This window comes from Acanthopagrus latus, chromosome 16 (genome assembly GCF_904848185.1).
Source record: "Acanthopagrus latus isolate v.2019 chromosome 16, fAcaLat1.1, whole genome shotgun sequence".
NCBI classification, from domain to species: domain Eukaryota; kingdom Metazoa; phylum Chordata; class Actinopteri; order Spariformes; family Sparidae; genus Acanthopagrus; species Acanthopagrus latus.
In genome coordinates, this window is record NC_051054.1 from 17402702 (window position 1) to 17418849 (window position 16148).

A 16148-nucleotide genomic window follows, 5' to 3' on the forward strand; every position below is an offset into this window, starting at 1 on the left:
TTTTTGGGGGGGTATTTGGGAAGTGAAACTCCCAGAATCATTAGTTGTCATTGTCTGCTATGTGTCTGCTCTGAAGGTTATGTTAACACACAGTACATCAAGATTGTGTCTCATTTGATTAAGATGGGGGTTTTATTAGATTACTACAAGTGTGGCTTCAGATCTACCTCACAGACAGACTTTCTCAAGCTAGTAGCCTGTACAATACAACTCTCAGAAATAGGCTTCTCCTGGTTGTCGGTGCCTCAATATATATTTTGGATATGGATCCAGTTTAAACCTATCCCCTTCCTTTTCTCTATTTTCCTCCACTTTTCTCCCTATATGTGTTCCCTTCTCCTACCTGTATTAATGCTGTGTTTGAGCTTTGCCTCTTATGAGTCAATGTAATCGGTCTTTTTTCCAGGTTTCAATGCCAGAAGGGAGTTGTTATCTGTTTGGTAGCACCTGAAGTCAAGCTTAACGACCATATTCTTATAAACTTTTAAATAAACTTGAATTCATATAGCACCTTATAAAACAGTGTACAAAGTCCTATGACAATCAAGCAAAGCAGGACTTAGCCAAACATATTATTATTGCTTATGATTTTGTCATCCTGCTTGTCAGAAAGCTACTTTTACTATGTTTGTCTTTACACACAACATCTCTCGCATGTCTTTTTGTCGTGGAAAAGATATCTCTCCTTTAATTTTTCAGATGTTTCCTCCGTTTTTTGGTTTTTTTTTTATATTCCAGAGATTTTTTTGCCTGAATCAAGAGTCTAAGGACCGAGAGTATCATTTGCTGTACAAATTACAAAGCCCCTATGGCCAGTTGTGACATTGCCCCACAAATTTGACTATGAAAATGTTGCACAATGGCACTGCACTAAAGATAAATAGGGGCATCTTTGGCACAAGCAGACAGGGCAGGAACCCTGCACCCGTTATCTGACTTCTGTGACTTAGAAGTGGATAGTAGTAGCTTAAGTAGTGAAATCAGTGTGGGTCGTCTTAAGACCCCTACTAATGCTTCTTTGCCTAATCTGGACCTTCACCCCTGGCCCTGTCTTATCAACAGATTACTGTGTGAGTGGTGGTCTTTATTACTACGTCTCTTAATAAGGCAGAGTGTTAGACTTCTAACAAAGAAAACCCCTTGCACAGTTATGTTTGTTTTTGCACAAAACAGGGTTGTGGTTGAGACATTCAACCAGGGTCTCACACTAACACCTAATCCACTCTAATGTTGACCAGTGTCTTAGCCTCTGACAGCCATCCCTATAGCATGATGTTTCGCTAATACATTTCACTCTTGGGATGGTATTCCTGCGGTGTTGAGTGTAATCTTGTCTTCACCAGGTATGGCACTGGTGTTCACTTGGCATTTAGGCCAAGTATTTCTTTCTTTTTTTTTTAATCCCATCATTCTCTCAGTATCCCTGAACTTCCTTGACATTGGTTTCCTTGTCATCTCCTGACTAAAACCTTTAAGAGATTCATTGGGTTTTGCCACATGTTACGCTACTCTAGATTGCATTACACAGTGATGGACCTCTCCTGGGAATCTTCAGTTTTTCCAATTTTGACGATACATTTTTAAAAATTTTATTTTAAATTTTTAATATTTATTTAAGTAGTCCTGCATCAAACATAGGTAAATGACGTGTGTGAGCTAACTTCTTTGCCATATCATTCGAGTTTTTTATTTTTAGAGTAAGCACAAAACACATGTTTGACCATTATAGTGCAGCTGAAGAAATTAACATTCCTGCTGATGGTACTGTTTTATCTTTGATTGACAGATGGTGGTAGTTATTAAAAGGGAACACATTTAGAATCCAGGCTTTTATGTGAGGTAAATACATTCACATGTTTGTTTGGCCTCACAAATACACACAGTGTGCTGGTGGTGAGAAATCCTGAGAAAACACATAGTATAAACTGTTGATATTCAGAGTATCAAGTAAAGAAGCCATGATGCATAAACGTCCCTGCTGGCTGTGTTCAAAAGATGTTGAGTGTGTGTGTCGGAGGCAAGTGGTGGCTTGAGGCTTTTTGTCAGCAGGAAGACTGAGGAACACAAAGACGGCGGTTGGATGGTCAGGATGCTTCTCTCCAGAGAGACACCAGTTCAGAGGTCAACATAGGCACTTTAAGGGAAAAGTGTGCGCTTGTGTGGGTGGGTGTAGGGTGTTTAGTGTGAGTGTGTGTGCTGTGCCTACTTAATGCACAAACGCCTGTGTTTGTTGCGTGTGAACGTGTCTGTGTGCCCTGGGCGGGGCCTAGAACTGCACAAAATGGATCCCAGTGGACAGGCATTTTCAGGACAGGTCCCTGTGAATGGAGAGAATATGAAGGGAGGGAGATGATGATGAGGAGGGTCGGTGACTGTTGGCCAACGGGGTCCAGCAGGGACGGAACAGCCTGCTAATGAAGAGCCATCTGAGGCCTCCATTCACCTTGAACATGGGCCACTGCAGCTGCCCTGACCTTGGCTTTGATCCACAAAGATGCTTGACCCCCACCATTCCCCAAGAGCCCCTGTCCCCACCATCTGGACAGCAGGCATGCATATGTATACATATGTGCACACACCCACAGATACATATGCATATACACGTAGGCTGAAGTATACACACATGCACATATGCTTTCACACCTTTGTCGCTGGATTCTAGCTTTGCTGGTGTTTGTTCATTCACGTACAGAATGTATTTTTTGCCATGTGTGTGAATAATTGACCTGTGATTTTTTTTTTTTTTTTTTTTTTTTTTTTTTAGACACACACCAACATTCAGTCACCACATGCCAAACACAAGTCACTTCCTTTGTCTTCGCTAGTGGCAAAGAAAGGAGAGGGCAAGCAGGGGACACATCATCCCAAGTGTGTAAATGTTGTCGTTAGCAGAATGGATTTGGGTTTTTCCCCCTCTCACCATCATACCTCTTTAACTACAACTTTCATGTCTCTAGATATCAGTTGTCTACCTTGTTGTTTTACATTACATTTTTCTCATTACTATCCCGATACTTGCCACGCTCCATAGACACTACATTGGTTTCCCTCTCTTCTCCCTAATAGGAATGCAGCCACTTGGAACCTAGGGGTTCCTTGGAAATTCCCAAAGTGGTGCAACACACTCCCCTCCTACACGCTGGCCTGTCTTGCTTGTCCGCCCAGTTCTGCTTTAAATGACAGTTATGTCACGGGTGACTTAAGTTGCAGTCCATCTGTGGAAATGTAGACCTGTTTGCATTTTCTTTTTATACATTTCATTGTACAGCATAAAATGTAGTGGAGCATTATGCGATAAAGTCATGCAGCCCATCAGAAAAGCTTTTATCGCGCATGATATTTTATAATTTGGGATTCAGCCTTTTCAGAGAAGTTTTGTCACAAACATGAATCTTCGCCCGGCACACATCAGCAGTAGCTGCAGCTTATTTTTTCTACAAAAGTAGGTCAGTGTCAGTGGGTTTGGTGTCCATGACATGGGCATAGCCTCTGCGTCACTGTTCTGGACGTGTCCCTTGATTAAGTTACTGCATGGAGGCAGCAGCATCTGTGCATATGCAGGGGGAACAAGCTGTGCCCATGGCTTAGTAATTAGAGCCAAGCAGAAAGATGAGGGAGAGCGGGAGATGGAGAGAAGGCAAGATTACCTCCCACTGTGCATTAGGTAGGATTTCTGTGCAGCAATTTTTTTTTTTACCCACGATAGCGTCGTACATTTACTTAAGTGAGCTGATTATGTCTCTCGCTTTCACTCATCTCCAAAATACCTTTTATTAGTCTCTCTCCCTCACCACCTGTCATTCTCCCCGGGTAGCCTGTCATATATTTCTCTTGTCTCTTGATATTTCTACTCTATCTCCCTTCATTTTAGTCTTTGAAGGCTTTTTTCTCACCCACTATAATCCATTTGTCTAACTTGGATAGAGAGAAACGGAAGGAAGTAGTGGAGGAGAGGCGTGTGTCAGAGTCAGAGAGCGTCTGCTCCAGCTGGAGTCAATATTTGCTTTAGGAATCTCAATAACAGGCCTCCAGTCATCTGCATCTCTGATAATGGACAGCCATATGGCTCTGTTGACCCATGCTGTGCCGAGCCTCTCTTTCTCTCCCCTCGTCCTTCCTTGTCTTCTGTTTGTCAGCTTCCTTCTAACTTCTATCATTTCTTTTCATTAAGTCCTTTCTTCTACTATATTTTGTCTTACCTATCTGGGCACATTTTGTTCTTTAACAAACATCCTTCCTCTCTGTCTGTCATCCATAAAAGCCTGGATATGACCCACCACACAGAGCTGTGACCCAAGTTACCATGGCAGCAGAGACTGGGATGCCCACTCTTTGTCCAATACTGTTTCCAGCAAGTGACAGAAAACAGTGACGTGGCCTGTCTGGCTATGACTGGAGGACAGATATAGAGCTCAAGAGGGAAGTGCTTTTACATGCTGCTCTGCACGTATTTAATGGAAACATTGGCCCTGTAGAGAATGGAGATACAGTATATTGGTTGACAGATCTTATAGCCTACTTTCCATTTCAATATTTCGTCTTGAGCTGGGAAATCTGAGCTTTTACTGTAATGGATTTCTTGGTGTTGTTTCCTGACAAGTGTCCGATCTTGTGTTAACCAAAAAAATAATTTTCCCACAAAATGCCAGAAAGACTTAACTATTTTCCCAGATATTTCAGTTTTTGGGGGTTTTTTTCCCATTCAATTACTAGTATTTCCCTCCAACTTTCCTTCCATGTCAAAATATTGCTGTTTCAAAGACATATTACACTAATCATTTGCTCCATGGGGTTTGAGGTACCAAACGCCGCTACCATTTCAAGGGGTAAACAAACCCATCCTGCTCCTATTGTCCTCTGTTACCCTATCCTTTGTCTGCCCTTTGTCCATCTCTGTCTGTCCCTGTGAGCAGCTTGGCCGGGGAACCCTCTGGTGCCTCCCGGCTCAGGTGCCCGTCACCCCCGCTTTGCCACGCTTCTCTCAAAGCCATTGGTCATGGCTGCCTTGGCCCCTGCTGTGGCGGCATGTGCCCACAGCGGGCGTTCTGCCCAGTCACTGTCTCGTCCTATCTATCTAACCCAGACCAGAGCCTCTCGGCCCAGTCCAGCCTATCTCAGCTCAGCCTGGTTCAGCATTGGCAGTAGCCCAGTGCCACTCCACGCTGGCAGTCGTGATGAGATGAGGGGGAAGGGGATCTCTGAGTGGAGTTAGTGAGAGTGACAATGCATGTGTTTGTCGAGCAAGTTGTTAGGTGTCGTCTATCAAGGAAAATGGCCACAACAGACAGCCATGAGAATAATTAGACTTATTGTCAAACAGAAGTGCTTACTATCATTACCATCAGATAGAACTACTCCAGTAGTTCCCAGCTGCATATTTCATCCAGCACTTCCTTTCATTCCACAACAGACACAGCACAATATATCTATGATAATGATATGATAATGGCCATAAGAATGTTTTCCACCCTCACCCGGCAGCCATTTTGCCAGCCTATTTATTTATTTATTAATCTGAGCTTTTCCCATTTCGAATCCGGCCATCCATCCTGCATGCTGGCTGCCCAGGCTTCAGTCACTGCTTGTCACTCTGAATTTCAAATGGCTCCAATTTTCCCCCTGATGGCACGGAGAAGTGGCAGGCAGCACATCGGGGAGGGTGGTCCTAGACATGGTGCCTGCAGCAGGGGTTCTATTAGAGAGAAGAGAGGGAGTAGAGGAGAGGTTTGGAGCATCACGCCACCAGTGATGTATTCTTTCTTTTTTTATGATTATTTTGGAGACTGCTTTCTCATTCAGGGATGTGTGGCAAGGCTGATTGTTCCATCTCTGCTTCTGGCTGGGTTGCTGATGGTGGCGCTGCCCTGCTCTATGGAGCTTTCCCAGCTCGCACCCACACTACACATACATGCAGTGCAACAGTGAAAAAATTGGATTTATGACTGTTGCGATGACTGATAAATTGTGCTATGGACAGATGAATGTTTTGATTTTGAAATGTGATTATTTTATTAGGTTTATATACTAGCAAAGTTTAACCATATTTTGTTGCCTTGTGCTTTTTTTCTACACCATGCCTTAATGTTTTGTTCCTTGACGAGACCTAACAGCTATGAGGAGCGGGCACTCTACCTGGAGGCCATTGTTCAGAACCACAGAGAGGTCATGACCTTTGAGGACTTTGCCTCGCAGGTCTTCTCCCCCTCTCCTGGTTATCCGATGAGTGGGACAGGTGAGAAAAGAACCACACTACACCCCTGTCCTCCTTCATGTTCTTTGCACTCCATCTCTTCTGCCCCCATTCTTCTGTCTCTCCATCACACTGTTGCTTCATCACATTTTTGCATTTCCTTTTCTTCATTGTCTCTTCTTCTTGACCCGATTCCTTTCTCTTTCGCACCTGTTTGCCCCCATCTCCTCCTCCCTTATTCTCTGCACTCTCCTTCTACGCCTACGCTTGCTGATGAATATCAAACGAGGGGCCTGGCTCTTCACGCCATCCGACCGACTTCAAACACTCTGCTTTCTCCACCTCCTCAAGCCTCACTCACGCTACTTTGTTCATCTATTCTTGTATCAAACTGCATCTTTCCATGCAATTACTTTCCTATGAATACAAGCAGCCTTGTTAAATGGCAATGTGCATGCATGAGTGTGTGTGTGTGTGTGTGTGCGCGCGCGCGCATGCATGCATGCATGCATCTTCATGAGCTCATTCACCAACACTTAAGAGATCCGACCGCCAAACAGCAGCTCACGGATGTCAGCACAGCACTCTTATCAGCCTGTGATGAATAGAATGGAAAACGTGTCTTATCTTGTTCTTCCTACTTGTAGCAGCTCCGATCGATCTGCAACAGCCCCGAAATCAATACAGGATTGCACTTTTCCACTCTATTGGATCTCGACACACGTTCTGTTTTGACAAGGAAAGCACCTGGCAATATCATCTTGTCATTTTCAAATCTGTCAGCACTCATACGTTTTAAAGTGTATGTAATGTTTTTATCCAGTATGTTGGCATGTGAGAATTAAATGTCTGAATGTTTTGTGTGTGTGTTATGTGTGTGTACGCGCATGCGTGTGTTTGTGTGTGTGTGTGTGGGGGGGGGGGGGGACTTCAGCTTCTGAGACAGCAGGTGTGATATTCAGGCGAACAAGAATTGGTCAGCCACATTACATACATCTCTCTTCTGGAGGTGTAAAATCTCTCCAGACTGACCTCTACTCACTTACTCTCATCCAATGCCAAACCAACTTAAAGGGAAAGACTAAGGGGGAAAAATACAGAGGAGGGGGAGTTTGAGAGAGCAAAAGAACCAGGAAGAAGATCTGATACTGCAGACCATTTCAACCATTTGTTAATTTGTGGCTGGACAGAGGTCAGAGAAGCGAGCAAGGCTTGAGAGTTCACAGCATGGGGCGTATGCTGTTGCTAATGTGCGAGACCATAACATAATGAAGGCTGTTGTGTCGCCCTCACTGCTGCGGAAACCCATTCTGAACAGCAATTCATAATTTGCCGGAATCTCTGCATGTAAATAGATTAATGTAAGGGTGTGTGTGTGTGTGTGTGTGTTTCTGTGTGTGTGTGTGTGTGTGTGTGTGTCTTTGTGTATGTGTGTGTGTGTCTTCGTGTGTTCATTCATATTTGGTCCAGAATTCACTCACTCTAAGAGTGAGACACACTGACTGTCTTGTAGGTTAACCATTATAACAGTGCTATGGAAAATTTTCGGAAATTGTCTGAAGAATGGAATAGTGGCAGGAACATTGGTTAAACCCCACCGAGTGGTAGTCAGGGTTACAGATAATGATTATTTTCATTAAGGCTGCATAAGAAATCGAAATATAATCATGCAATATCCAAATAAGAATCGAAAGAAGCTGCAATGTTTTGAACTAGTAGTGATGTCCTTGCCAACAAATCTTGTTCTCCAGATGTAAGAAAAAATGTTTGTTTTGTGCAAATCCTACAAAATGTCACATCATTAATTTAGTGAATGCAAACATTGTAATGCAAAAATGATCATTCCCACTAATAGTGAGATTATATTGCAATCGCATCTGGACAAATGATCACAATATGATTTGTTATTTGATAACGCAAAGCAGTATTTTTAATTGACTGTTAATCTATTTATTATTTTCTTGATTAATCGATTAGTTGTATACAACATGTCAGAACATTGTGAAAAATTTAATTTTATTCATATTGTAGAAGTTGGAATCCATGAATTTGGACTTTTTTGACTGTTAACCGGCAATAAATTGAATAGTTGGCATCTAATTGATGAATTTTTGCAACTCTACTGTATTTTTAATATCAGTCGAGTTTTTGAAGTTAGCTCTTTAAAGGGATATTCCGGTGTAAATTTTAACCATCGTCTAACACACCATGACATCCACCAAGAAATCGCCATCAAAAGGCCACAAATAATGCTCAGAACAGCACCAAACTTCAGCAACAGTACAAAAAGGGTCCCAGCACATAGTTCGAGGCTAACATCTGCTAGCTTAGCCAGAAGCTGCAGCTACCTGTTGTGGGGAAGCCTGACTATTCGATTACCGGGGGGGGGGGGTCTCTCGAGGGGGGTCTTACTCAGTGTCACAGTGTGTTAGACCATGGATTAAACTGACACCAGAATATCCTTTTAAGCCCTTAAAATGTTGATAATGCAAGTTACCCTCTGCTCCACCTGGCTATTTTCTTTTCCTGAGGTACTGGAAGCATCACTTTGCCTCAGAATTTCTTCTGTCAGTCTTAAAAAAATGTTTTGTTTTGTTTTGTTTTTTTAAAAACATTTTGGCCGTCATTATTTTCCAAATTATCTTAAGATAAAATAACAGCCGAAGGTTTTATGTTGACATATACAATTGCCATTTGATAGATTAGAACCAGAGTACATTTTAACAGTTATTAGTAAACAATTATTGGATGGTCAAAATTGTTTCATATGTTTCATACTCATTTTCTATCATCACTTAGTTGATTAACCGTGGAAACTATTCAAAGCCTGCCATAGTTGTTAACGTCTTCCTGTAATCTTATTTGTAAATTGAAGGCTGCTCTGTAGTTCAATCAAAGTTTTTCCTTTTTAATTTCAAAACCTCAGTCATATCTAATGCTTTAGGCCAAACATAAAACCACACAATGTTATAGTCTGTCATGTCTGATTGTCTGTGTCCCATCAAGTATATGGTTTCAAAGTAGCAGTGATGGCTGGCTTACACTGCTCCTCATTCTTACCCTTCTAAAATGTGGTACTCCCCTCCATCCCATGCCTTTGTGAGTATGAGTGTGAGTGTGCGTGCGATTGTATGAGAGTTTGTCCATCCATATGTTTGTCCGCTTCATCCTGCTCTGGCTCCCATTGCTGCCACTAACATGTCATCCATGCTCCATGACAGCGTGCAGGCGTTGGCCGGGGATGGTTTGGGACATGGAGTACCCCGGGGCCAAACATGACTGTAAGACTCTGCCTGCTTCCTCCACACTAGGCATGATGCCCAGCCCCAGCCCACCAGTATCCATCCATTCTTTCATTTAGGTTCCTGTGAACAGCATCATCAAATTAACTGGGGGCTGCGCTTGATTTAGCCCACAAGCAGGTCTTGCATTCAAGTGCAGATTCTGCGTGCTGATGGCTAAATGAAGCGCTCCTGCAGTGTTTCGTAGTGTTGCTGTAAGACATTTAACCCTCGGCCCACCCCTGCCTATCACCCACCTCTTAACCTTTTCAGCTTCACAGCCTCATCTTCCATGTTTGGATTGCAACCCCCATCCAGCAATGTCAGTCCAGTCAGTCGTGGCTTCTGCATGAGCTCATCCGTCTGTCACACAGACTCCATCCACAGTGCTTTGCCCTTACTGTGTTACACCTGCACTGCTTGCTCAGTTGTGATTGTTTTGTAGTTTTCTGTTCATCCTCAAAACTTTTTTTTTCAAAATGAGTAACCACACACGAGAAGGCGGTACTCCTCTCCAGTGGATAAAACCACTTAAAAGCTCCCGTGACCCTCTGAGGTGCCCCTGCATCTTTTACTTTTCTCCCCCTTCAACCTTCTCTCGTAGTAACACTTTTGGTAAATGTTTCTCAGCCTGCTGTTGCCATGTAAACTGCCCACAATTCATGCTTTTGGATTTCAAAAATTTTCACTTTTGAAATCCATGAATTGGACAGATTTGTCAGGTACCATCAGACATCACAGTCGGCGGGTTTCTTCAGAAGAATGGCACTTGTTGATTTTCACTCCTCAACCAAATCAGTTCACCATGTTTGACTTTTAAACCCTCCAGTGACGACTAACCTCGACTCCACACAAGCTGTCTGAACTTCTCCGCAGCATTGTGTTGTGTCCTGCTGCAGCGTGGTATGGTGTTTGTCCACTGCTCTCACATGATGCTCTACTCTGTTTTTCCCTTTTAGATTAAAAAAATATCTTAAAGGTCGAAATACTGTAAAGGGTGAAGGTAAGCCCCAAGTCGGACCGGAAGCTTTGTTTGCGTCCAGCGGACTACCTACCCTTCGCTCGTCCTGGCTGTTTACCCCCCCACCCCCACCCCCACCCTTTCCATTCACTACTAACCACGCTTTATTTACCGAGCGCTCTGACAAAGGGAGCGGGACAGAGAAACCAGGCTGTTTATTTGGGGGGGGTGTCCTACTGTTTAGGACAGGCTGGTAATTGAAAGTGATGCACGGTGGGGACAATTAGCACCTGACTAAGTACCAGCATGAACAATACGGCTACACTTCTGGCCCTCGCTTCTGCATGTGGCGCGCCTTTATCTCTTCCCCCAGCAAACACTTTTCTCTTTTCTTCCCCCCCCCCCCCCAGTCCCTCCACCCCCCTCATTTCCTCCTGTTGGAGTGTGCCTGTTTGCCTGGGGCAGAGTCTGAGTCTAACACCTGCCGCACTGGAAGACGTCTTTGTCATCTAAAGCCTTGTTTAAACTGCTGCAGAGGGGACCAATGGGATAGCGGGGCCATTTAAAGACTTTTTTTTGTTTGTTTTCTTTCCCTCTCGCTCTCTCTCCCTTCTTCCTTCCATCTGAAATTAACTTCACCATAAGGAGCAGAGATGCTGGGGTATAATGACGATAATAATGACATATTAGCTTCCTCTGGATTATTTTTGCACTCAGTTACATGCTATGAAAATACATTCTTACATAAGACCATACAGTGAGGAACATTAGGTGCCACAATGGGAGTGATGACTGCTCTGTGCAGCAAGTTTTAATGGCTGCTAAACGAAAAGGGAAGTCTGCTGAGTAGGCGGTGAGCTCCACCACACTATTCTCTGCATATGTTGGCTTGAATAGGTGGTTGCCTTCCTCCTGTCCATCATATCACGCAACAGTAGATGCAGCTTGAGTTTAGTTTAGGAAAGTGTTCACTGTAGGAATGACTGGAAGAAGAATACGGGAATGCTGCATTTGTTCTGTCCATAAGGTCAGCCCACATTTTGACCAAAGCCCACCCTTTTTTATATTCATATGCAGATTTGAGAATGCATGTTCAGTTCCCCCGCCCACCACCCAAGCCCTTCACAATGCGCACACACACACACACACACACACACACACACACCCTATGTTCCATCCAAAGCCCAGCCCTCCTCTCCCAGTGAGCTGCGGCCCTGGATGCTGCTGGTGTCCACTGTGCTGCTGAGTGTCTGTTACTCCAGCCATCTGCCGTTCCTTTTAGCCGCTGCAACTTGAGATGCCTCTGAAAAAAAATGGCAGGAAATAAAAGGATAGGAAAGAAAATAGGCAAGCAGATGCCATCTTGACAAAGCAGAAAAGTTGTTTAAACTCGAGGCATGGGGCAGAGGCAGTTGGGGAGGGTGGGGTGGGGGTTTGGTCAGGGGGCACACTGAGGAAGTCAGGGCACCATTCACAATACTCGATTGTCCTCAGCAGCATTTGATGTCCACCTCCCAGCTTATTACTATTTGCCATCCCGTAATCATGGATGTGAAGTTTTTTGGACAAAGGACAATGTTTGACAATGGGAAGGCTCCGCATGTTCACAACAAGAGCATAATGTGTAATTTTATTTCCATTCAAAACATTCTGCTTTCACACTGCGAAGTGAATCCTTTTTTTTTTTTTTTGCCTACAATGCTCACCTCATTTTTATATCCTATAAGCATCTGGAAGAAACTGTATTAGGAAGAAAGGTGGCTTCTCTTTTAACAAGCTTCGCTTATCTTCAGCATGTGAAAGAGGCATGTGATTTCTGAAATGTTTTATTCTCTCTCTCTCAAATCTTTATTCTAATGAGTTAAAAGGAAGAACAAACTCAGACGGTTTGCATCGGAGGTTCTGTGAATGTTGGTGAAAATCCAATGAACTGGGTAATCTTGGTTGTGGGAGCAGCCACGTGCATGACAAAGCATGCTGGGATAAACAGTAATCACACAAAGCCCAACGAGCCCCTGCCACCTCTGCCTGTTTACAAACTCTGCCTCCATCTCTCCCCCCCCTCAGGCTCCTTCACCAGCAGCGCAAGCACCGACGCCGGAAACACCACAGGAGCAACAACGGACTCTGTTGACCAGGTTTCTCCCACAATGCCCCGTGCCACAAAGAATAGAGTTTCCGGAAAACTCCGCCGATCAGCCAGTGCTATAAGCAAATCCTCCAACTGAGCTCTGCAACCCCGTCCCACTTCTGTCCCCCCCCCCACGAGTGCCGCCTTTAATCTTTTCTCGAAGAACCTCACACACCCAGCCGCGACTGCAAGATAATTTCTTTATTGTTTGTTGGTGTGTATTGTTTTTCTTTGTTTTTTATTTTGTTTCTACAAACATGTCACTGGAGCATATTGCAATTTTTAATTTAAGTGGCGATCGTTGATTTCGTTGATTTCGTTGATACATTTCCATTTGTCATGCTGCTTAACTGCTTAATCGAGTCGGATATGTGACTAAGCTATTTATGGTCGTCCTGGTGGTTTCAGCTTAACAATCAGTAACATAGGAAGACTTGACTGAAAAGTCTTAAAGCAGCCTGTCATAAAAATGTCATTTTCATTCTCACTGTTTCTATATCTCATCTATCTCAACACTTAATGTGGCGAAGCACTGAATGACACAGCTGTAAATGCTACAACTGCACAAACGATTGGTATCCATTTCTACATGTCTGCCTTTTTACCTCCTGCTGCAACTGTGTCAAAAATACCACTTCAGTTTGGACCCTGTTGGTGGACCATCTCCCTGTTTTTAAGAAGGAGCAAAGACTGATGCACGGGGAACACCTCCCCACAGTGACCTGGACTCACTTCACCTCTTCACTGACTCCCTGTTGTAGGTGCAGTCAGAGGCTTTTTATTGGACAATCAATGACGTGTTTCTAACTTGAGCTGAATATAGATTTGTTTCCTTTTTTTTTAATCACTCTAATTTTCATTTTTAAATGAATTCAAATGGATTGTGTCACAGTTTGATTTATGCAACTCTGCTGGAATGAGAAAAGACTGCGTTGGTAATTGTTTTCTGACGTTGTTAACATGGGCTCATGTCCGGTAATTGAATAAGTTCCTCCTGTCTCTTTCCTCTGCTATCAGTTTCCCCTGTCCCACAAAGCTGAGGCATCGACATTCCTACGTTCCTGACCAACATTTTGTTGTTTTCTTCGCAATCACTGTCATTGATTAACTTGCATTGAATGTGTATTTTCTGTTCTTGGTTGTAAATTGCTTTAAGTTTTATTTGCTAGATGTATATAGAAAGGAGTATTTGATGAATAATTTTGCTGTTGTGTTGTGTTATGTATTCATGTGCTGTTTAGAGGTAAAATACCGCCAGAGCCTCAGGTGAATCTTATGAATCTTAACTCCATGCACTGTGTGTGTGTGTGTGTGTGTGTGTGTGTGTGTGTGTGTGTGTGTGTGTGTGTGTGTGTGTGTGTGTGTGTGTGTGTGTGTGTGTGTGTGTGTGTGTGTGTGTGTGGGCGCGTCTGTGTGTGTGTGTGTGTGTGTGTGCGCGTCTGTATGTATGTGTGAGTTTCTGAGGGAGCTTATCACAGTGCCTGTGTATTGTCTGTCCCCTGAGATGCTGTCCCACATCCACCCCGACTCCCCATAATCCAATTTTAGTTTCTCTTTTTCATTGTCTTGAGACAAACCATGGAAACCCTGCATCACATGTCCTCGTTAGTGGTCTCGAGCAAGTGTTTTCCTCCCCTCGCCTCTGAAGGACTGTCACTGTGCTTCCCACAATAAAAACAACAACAACAACAGATGGATTTTGGAATCGCAGGGTTTTCTGTTTGGTCTTTATTATAGGTGGTGTGCTGCTCCGTCTGTGAATCTGTGAATGGATACCGAGTGGCACCTCCTTTTTCCCATGATCCCGCTCTCCATGTCGCCTCCTGGCTGAGGCCACACGAGGAGATGGGTTTTGGTGGCATGCCAGAGCTGAACTCTAACAGTCCTCCTAGCAACAGCCAGGCGGGCCAACCTGCCCTGCTCTGGTTGTCATGGTAGCCAGGTGTCACCCCCCACCCCAACACACACATACACACATATTCCACACTCACACCCTCTGAGGGCTCCACCCAAGCTGCAACACTATCCCCATCTGTTGCATTACTACTATGCCTTACTTTCTCCCCATGCTGTCCTGTCATTCTCACATCTCGCCTCCTCCCTTTCTGTTTGTTCATTCCCCGGAGCAGAAAATGGGGAATCCAAACAGTGGGGTCCATTTTTGTGCGTTTCTTTTGAAGAATGTATAGCTATATAGGCCCGGATCAACATCTATGGTTTTTTATCCCCTCCCCTCCCCAAAGCCACTTGAAGGAACCACCCAGGATGCTGATCTAAAGATTGTAGGTTATAGATGATGTCTGTTTAAGGGGTCTGTGCTCCCCCTTTGGTGGCTTAGTTTGCTGGAGATGTTAGTGTGGACCAAGATAAGGATTTTGTGTCTTATATACGTGAAGAAAATGAGCTAGTGTTAGTCCTAGTATGTTTTTTTGTTTGTTTGTTTTTGTTTTTTGTTTTTTTTGCTTTTCTTCTCGTTTTAGAAAAATCCTTGTACATTGTGTCAAATTTGAGGGCTTGGTCGCCCTCTGATTATAAATATATTAATGCCTGTAATATAATCTTTGTATAAGAGAAAGAGGGAAAAAAAAAAGCTTGAAGATTTCATCATTACTTGTCAACATATCAAACTGTTTTTAACGACCGAAGTCCTGCTACCTTTATTAGAAATGTGAAAATTGAGACATTTCATTAAATCAATTTGAAATTCTGTGTATCTTTGTCATTTTCTCTCTCCCCCTCCCATCAGATAGTTGTGTGTGTGTGTGTGTGCGTGCTGACATGATGGTGCTGTCCCTGACCCTGGCCCTGCAGCGCTAGCAGCAGCAGCAGCAGCAGCAGAAGGGGTAACCTGACCCTCCTCCCATCTGTCTCCCCTGCTGCTCTCCCCTGCCAGCATAATGGAACCTCACCAGGAGGTACAGGTGCAACGGTTGCAGCACCTACTGGGTGCCCTGTGTTGCCTGGGTCACATAGAGACGCAAGAATAAGCACTTGACCGTAATTGGATCCCTAAAACTGTGTGTGAGAAAGGGTGAGAAAAGAAGCCCTAATGTTGGCTCATTTTCGCCCCGGCTCTGCGCTGTCATCATTGACTCTGAGGTGGTTTACAGCAGAACAGGCAGGGGCTGCTTGTCCCAGCCCCTGTGAGGCTGACACGCTCTGTCATTACCAGCAGATTGTATTATTCCGTGTGCCACACTGCTGGCTGTAGCATGTTCTCACACTTCACCCATCTCTCTTCCTTGGTGTAGTGTCAGTAAACCCTTTTTACACTAATTTTAAAAAGTTAGTGCTATTCCTTGTGGTCTTGGACAGGTGCAGAGAATCATGAGCTGGATACACACAAAAAAAGAGAGAGGTTTGGAAGTTACATTTCCAAGGAGACCATCAGTGATCATCCTTTAAACTCCAGGCTGACAGTCCCTTAATATGTCTGAGGTGACACAGTTGGAGGCCACCCGCTAACTTACAGCTGACTTAATGCTTTACATGTTCCTGAGGTCACACATGAAGCCAGTGAGTCTTAAATCACCACGAAACCAGCCAAAAAATAAATAAATAAATAAATTTAAAAAAAAAAACTAA

The 16148-nt window shown here is 43.8% G+C and overlaps 1 protein-coding gene across 5 annotated transcripts in view; it reads left to right on the forward strand.

Moving 5' to 3' along the window:
• Positions 1 to 15274, forward strand: part of ralgapa2 (Ral GTPase activating protein catalytic subunit alpha 2) — a 91758-nt gene extending 76484 nt beyond the window's left edge. For 3 of the 5 annotated variants that reach the window (XM_037072094.1, XM_037072098.1, XM_037072095.1), the window contains 2 exons: positions 6111 to 6232; positions 12500 to 15274. In XM_037072094.1, coding sequence (XP_036927989.1) covers positions 6111 to 6232; positions 12500 to 12660 — 283 coding nt within the window. In that variant the 3' untranslated portion in view covers positions 12661 to 15274. Of the gene's footprint in view, positions 1 to 6110; positions 6233 to 9411; positions 10475 to 12499 lie in introns of all 5 variants that reach the window. The other 2 variants (XR_005070320.1, XM_037072097.1) reach the window with 2 other exon arrangements.
• Positions 15275 to 16148: the final 874 nt, after the last annotated feature.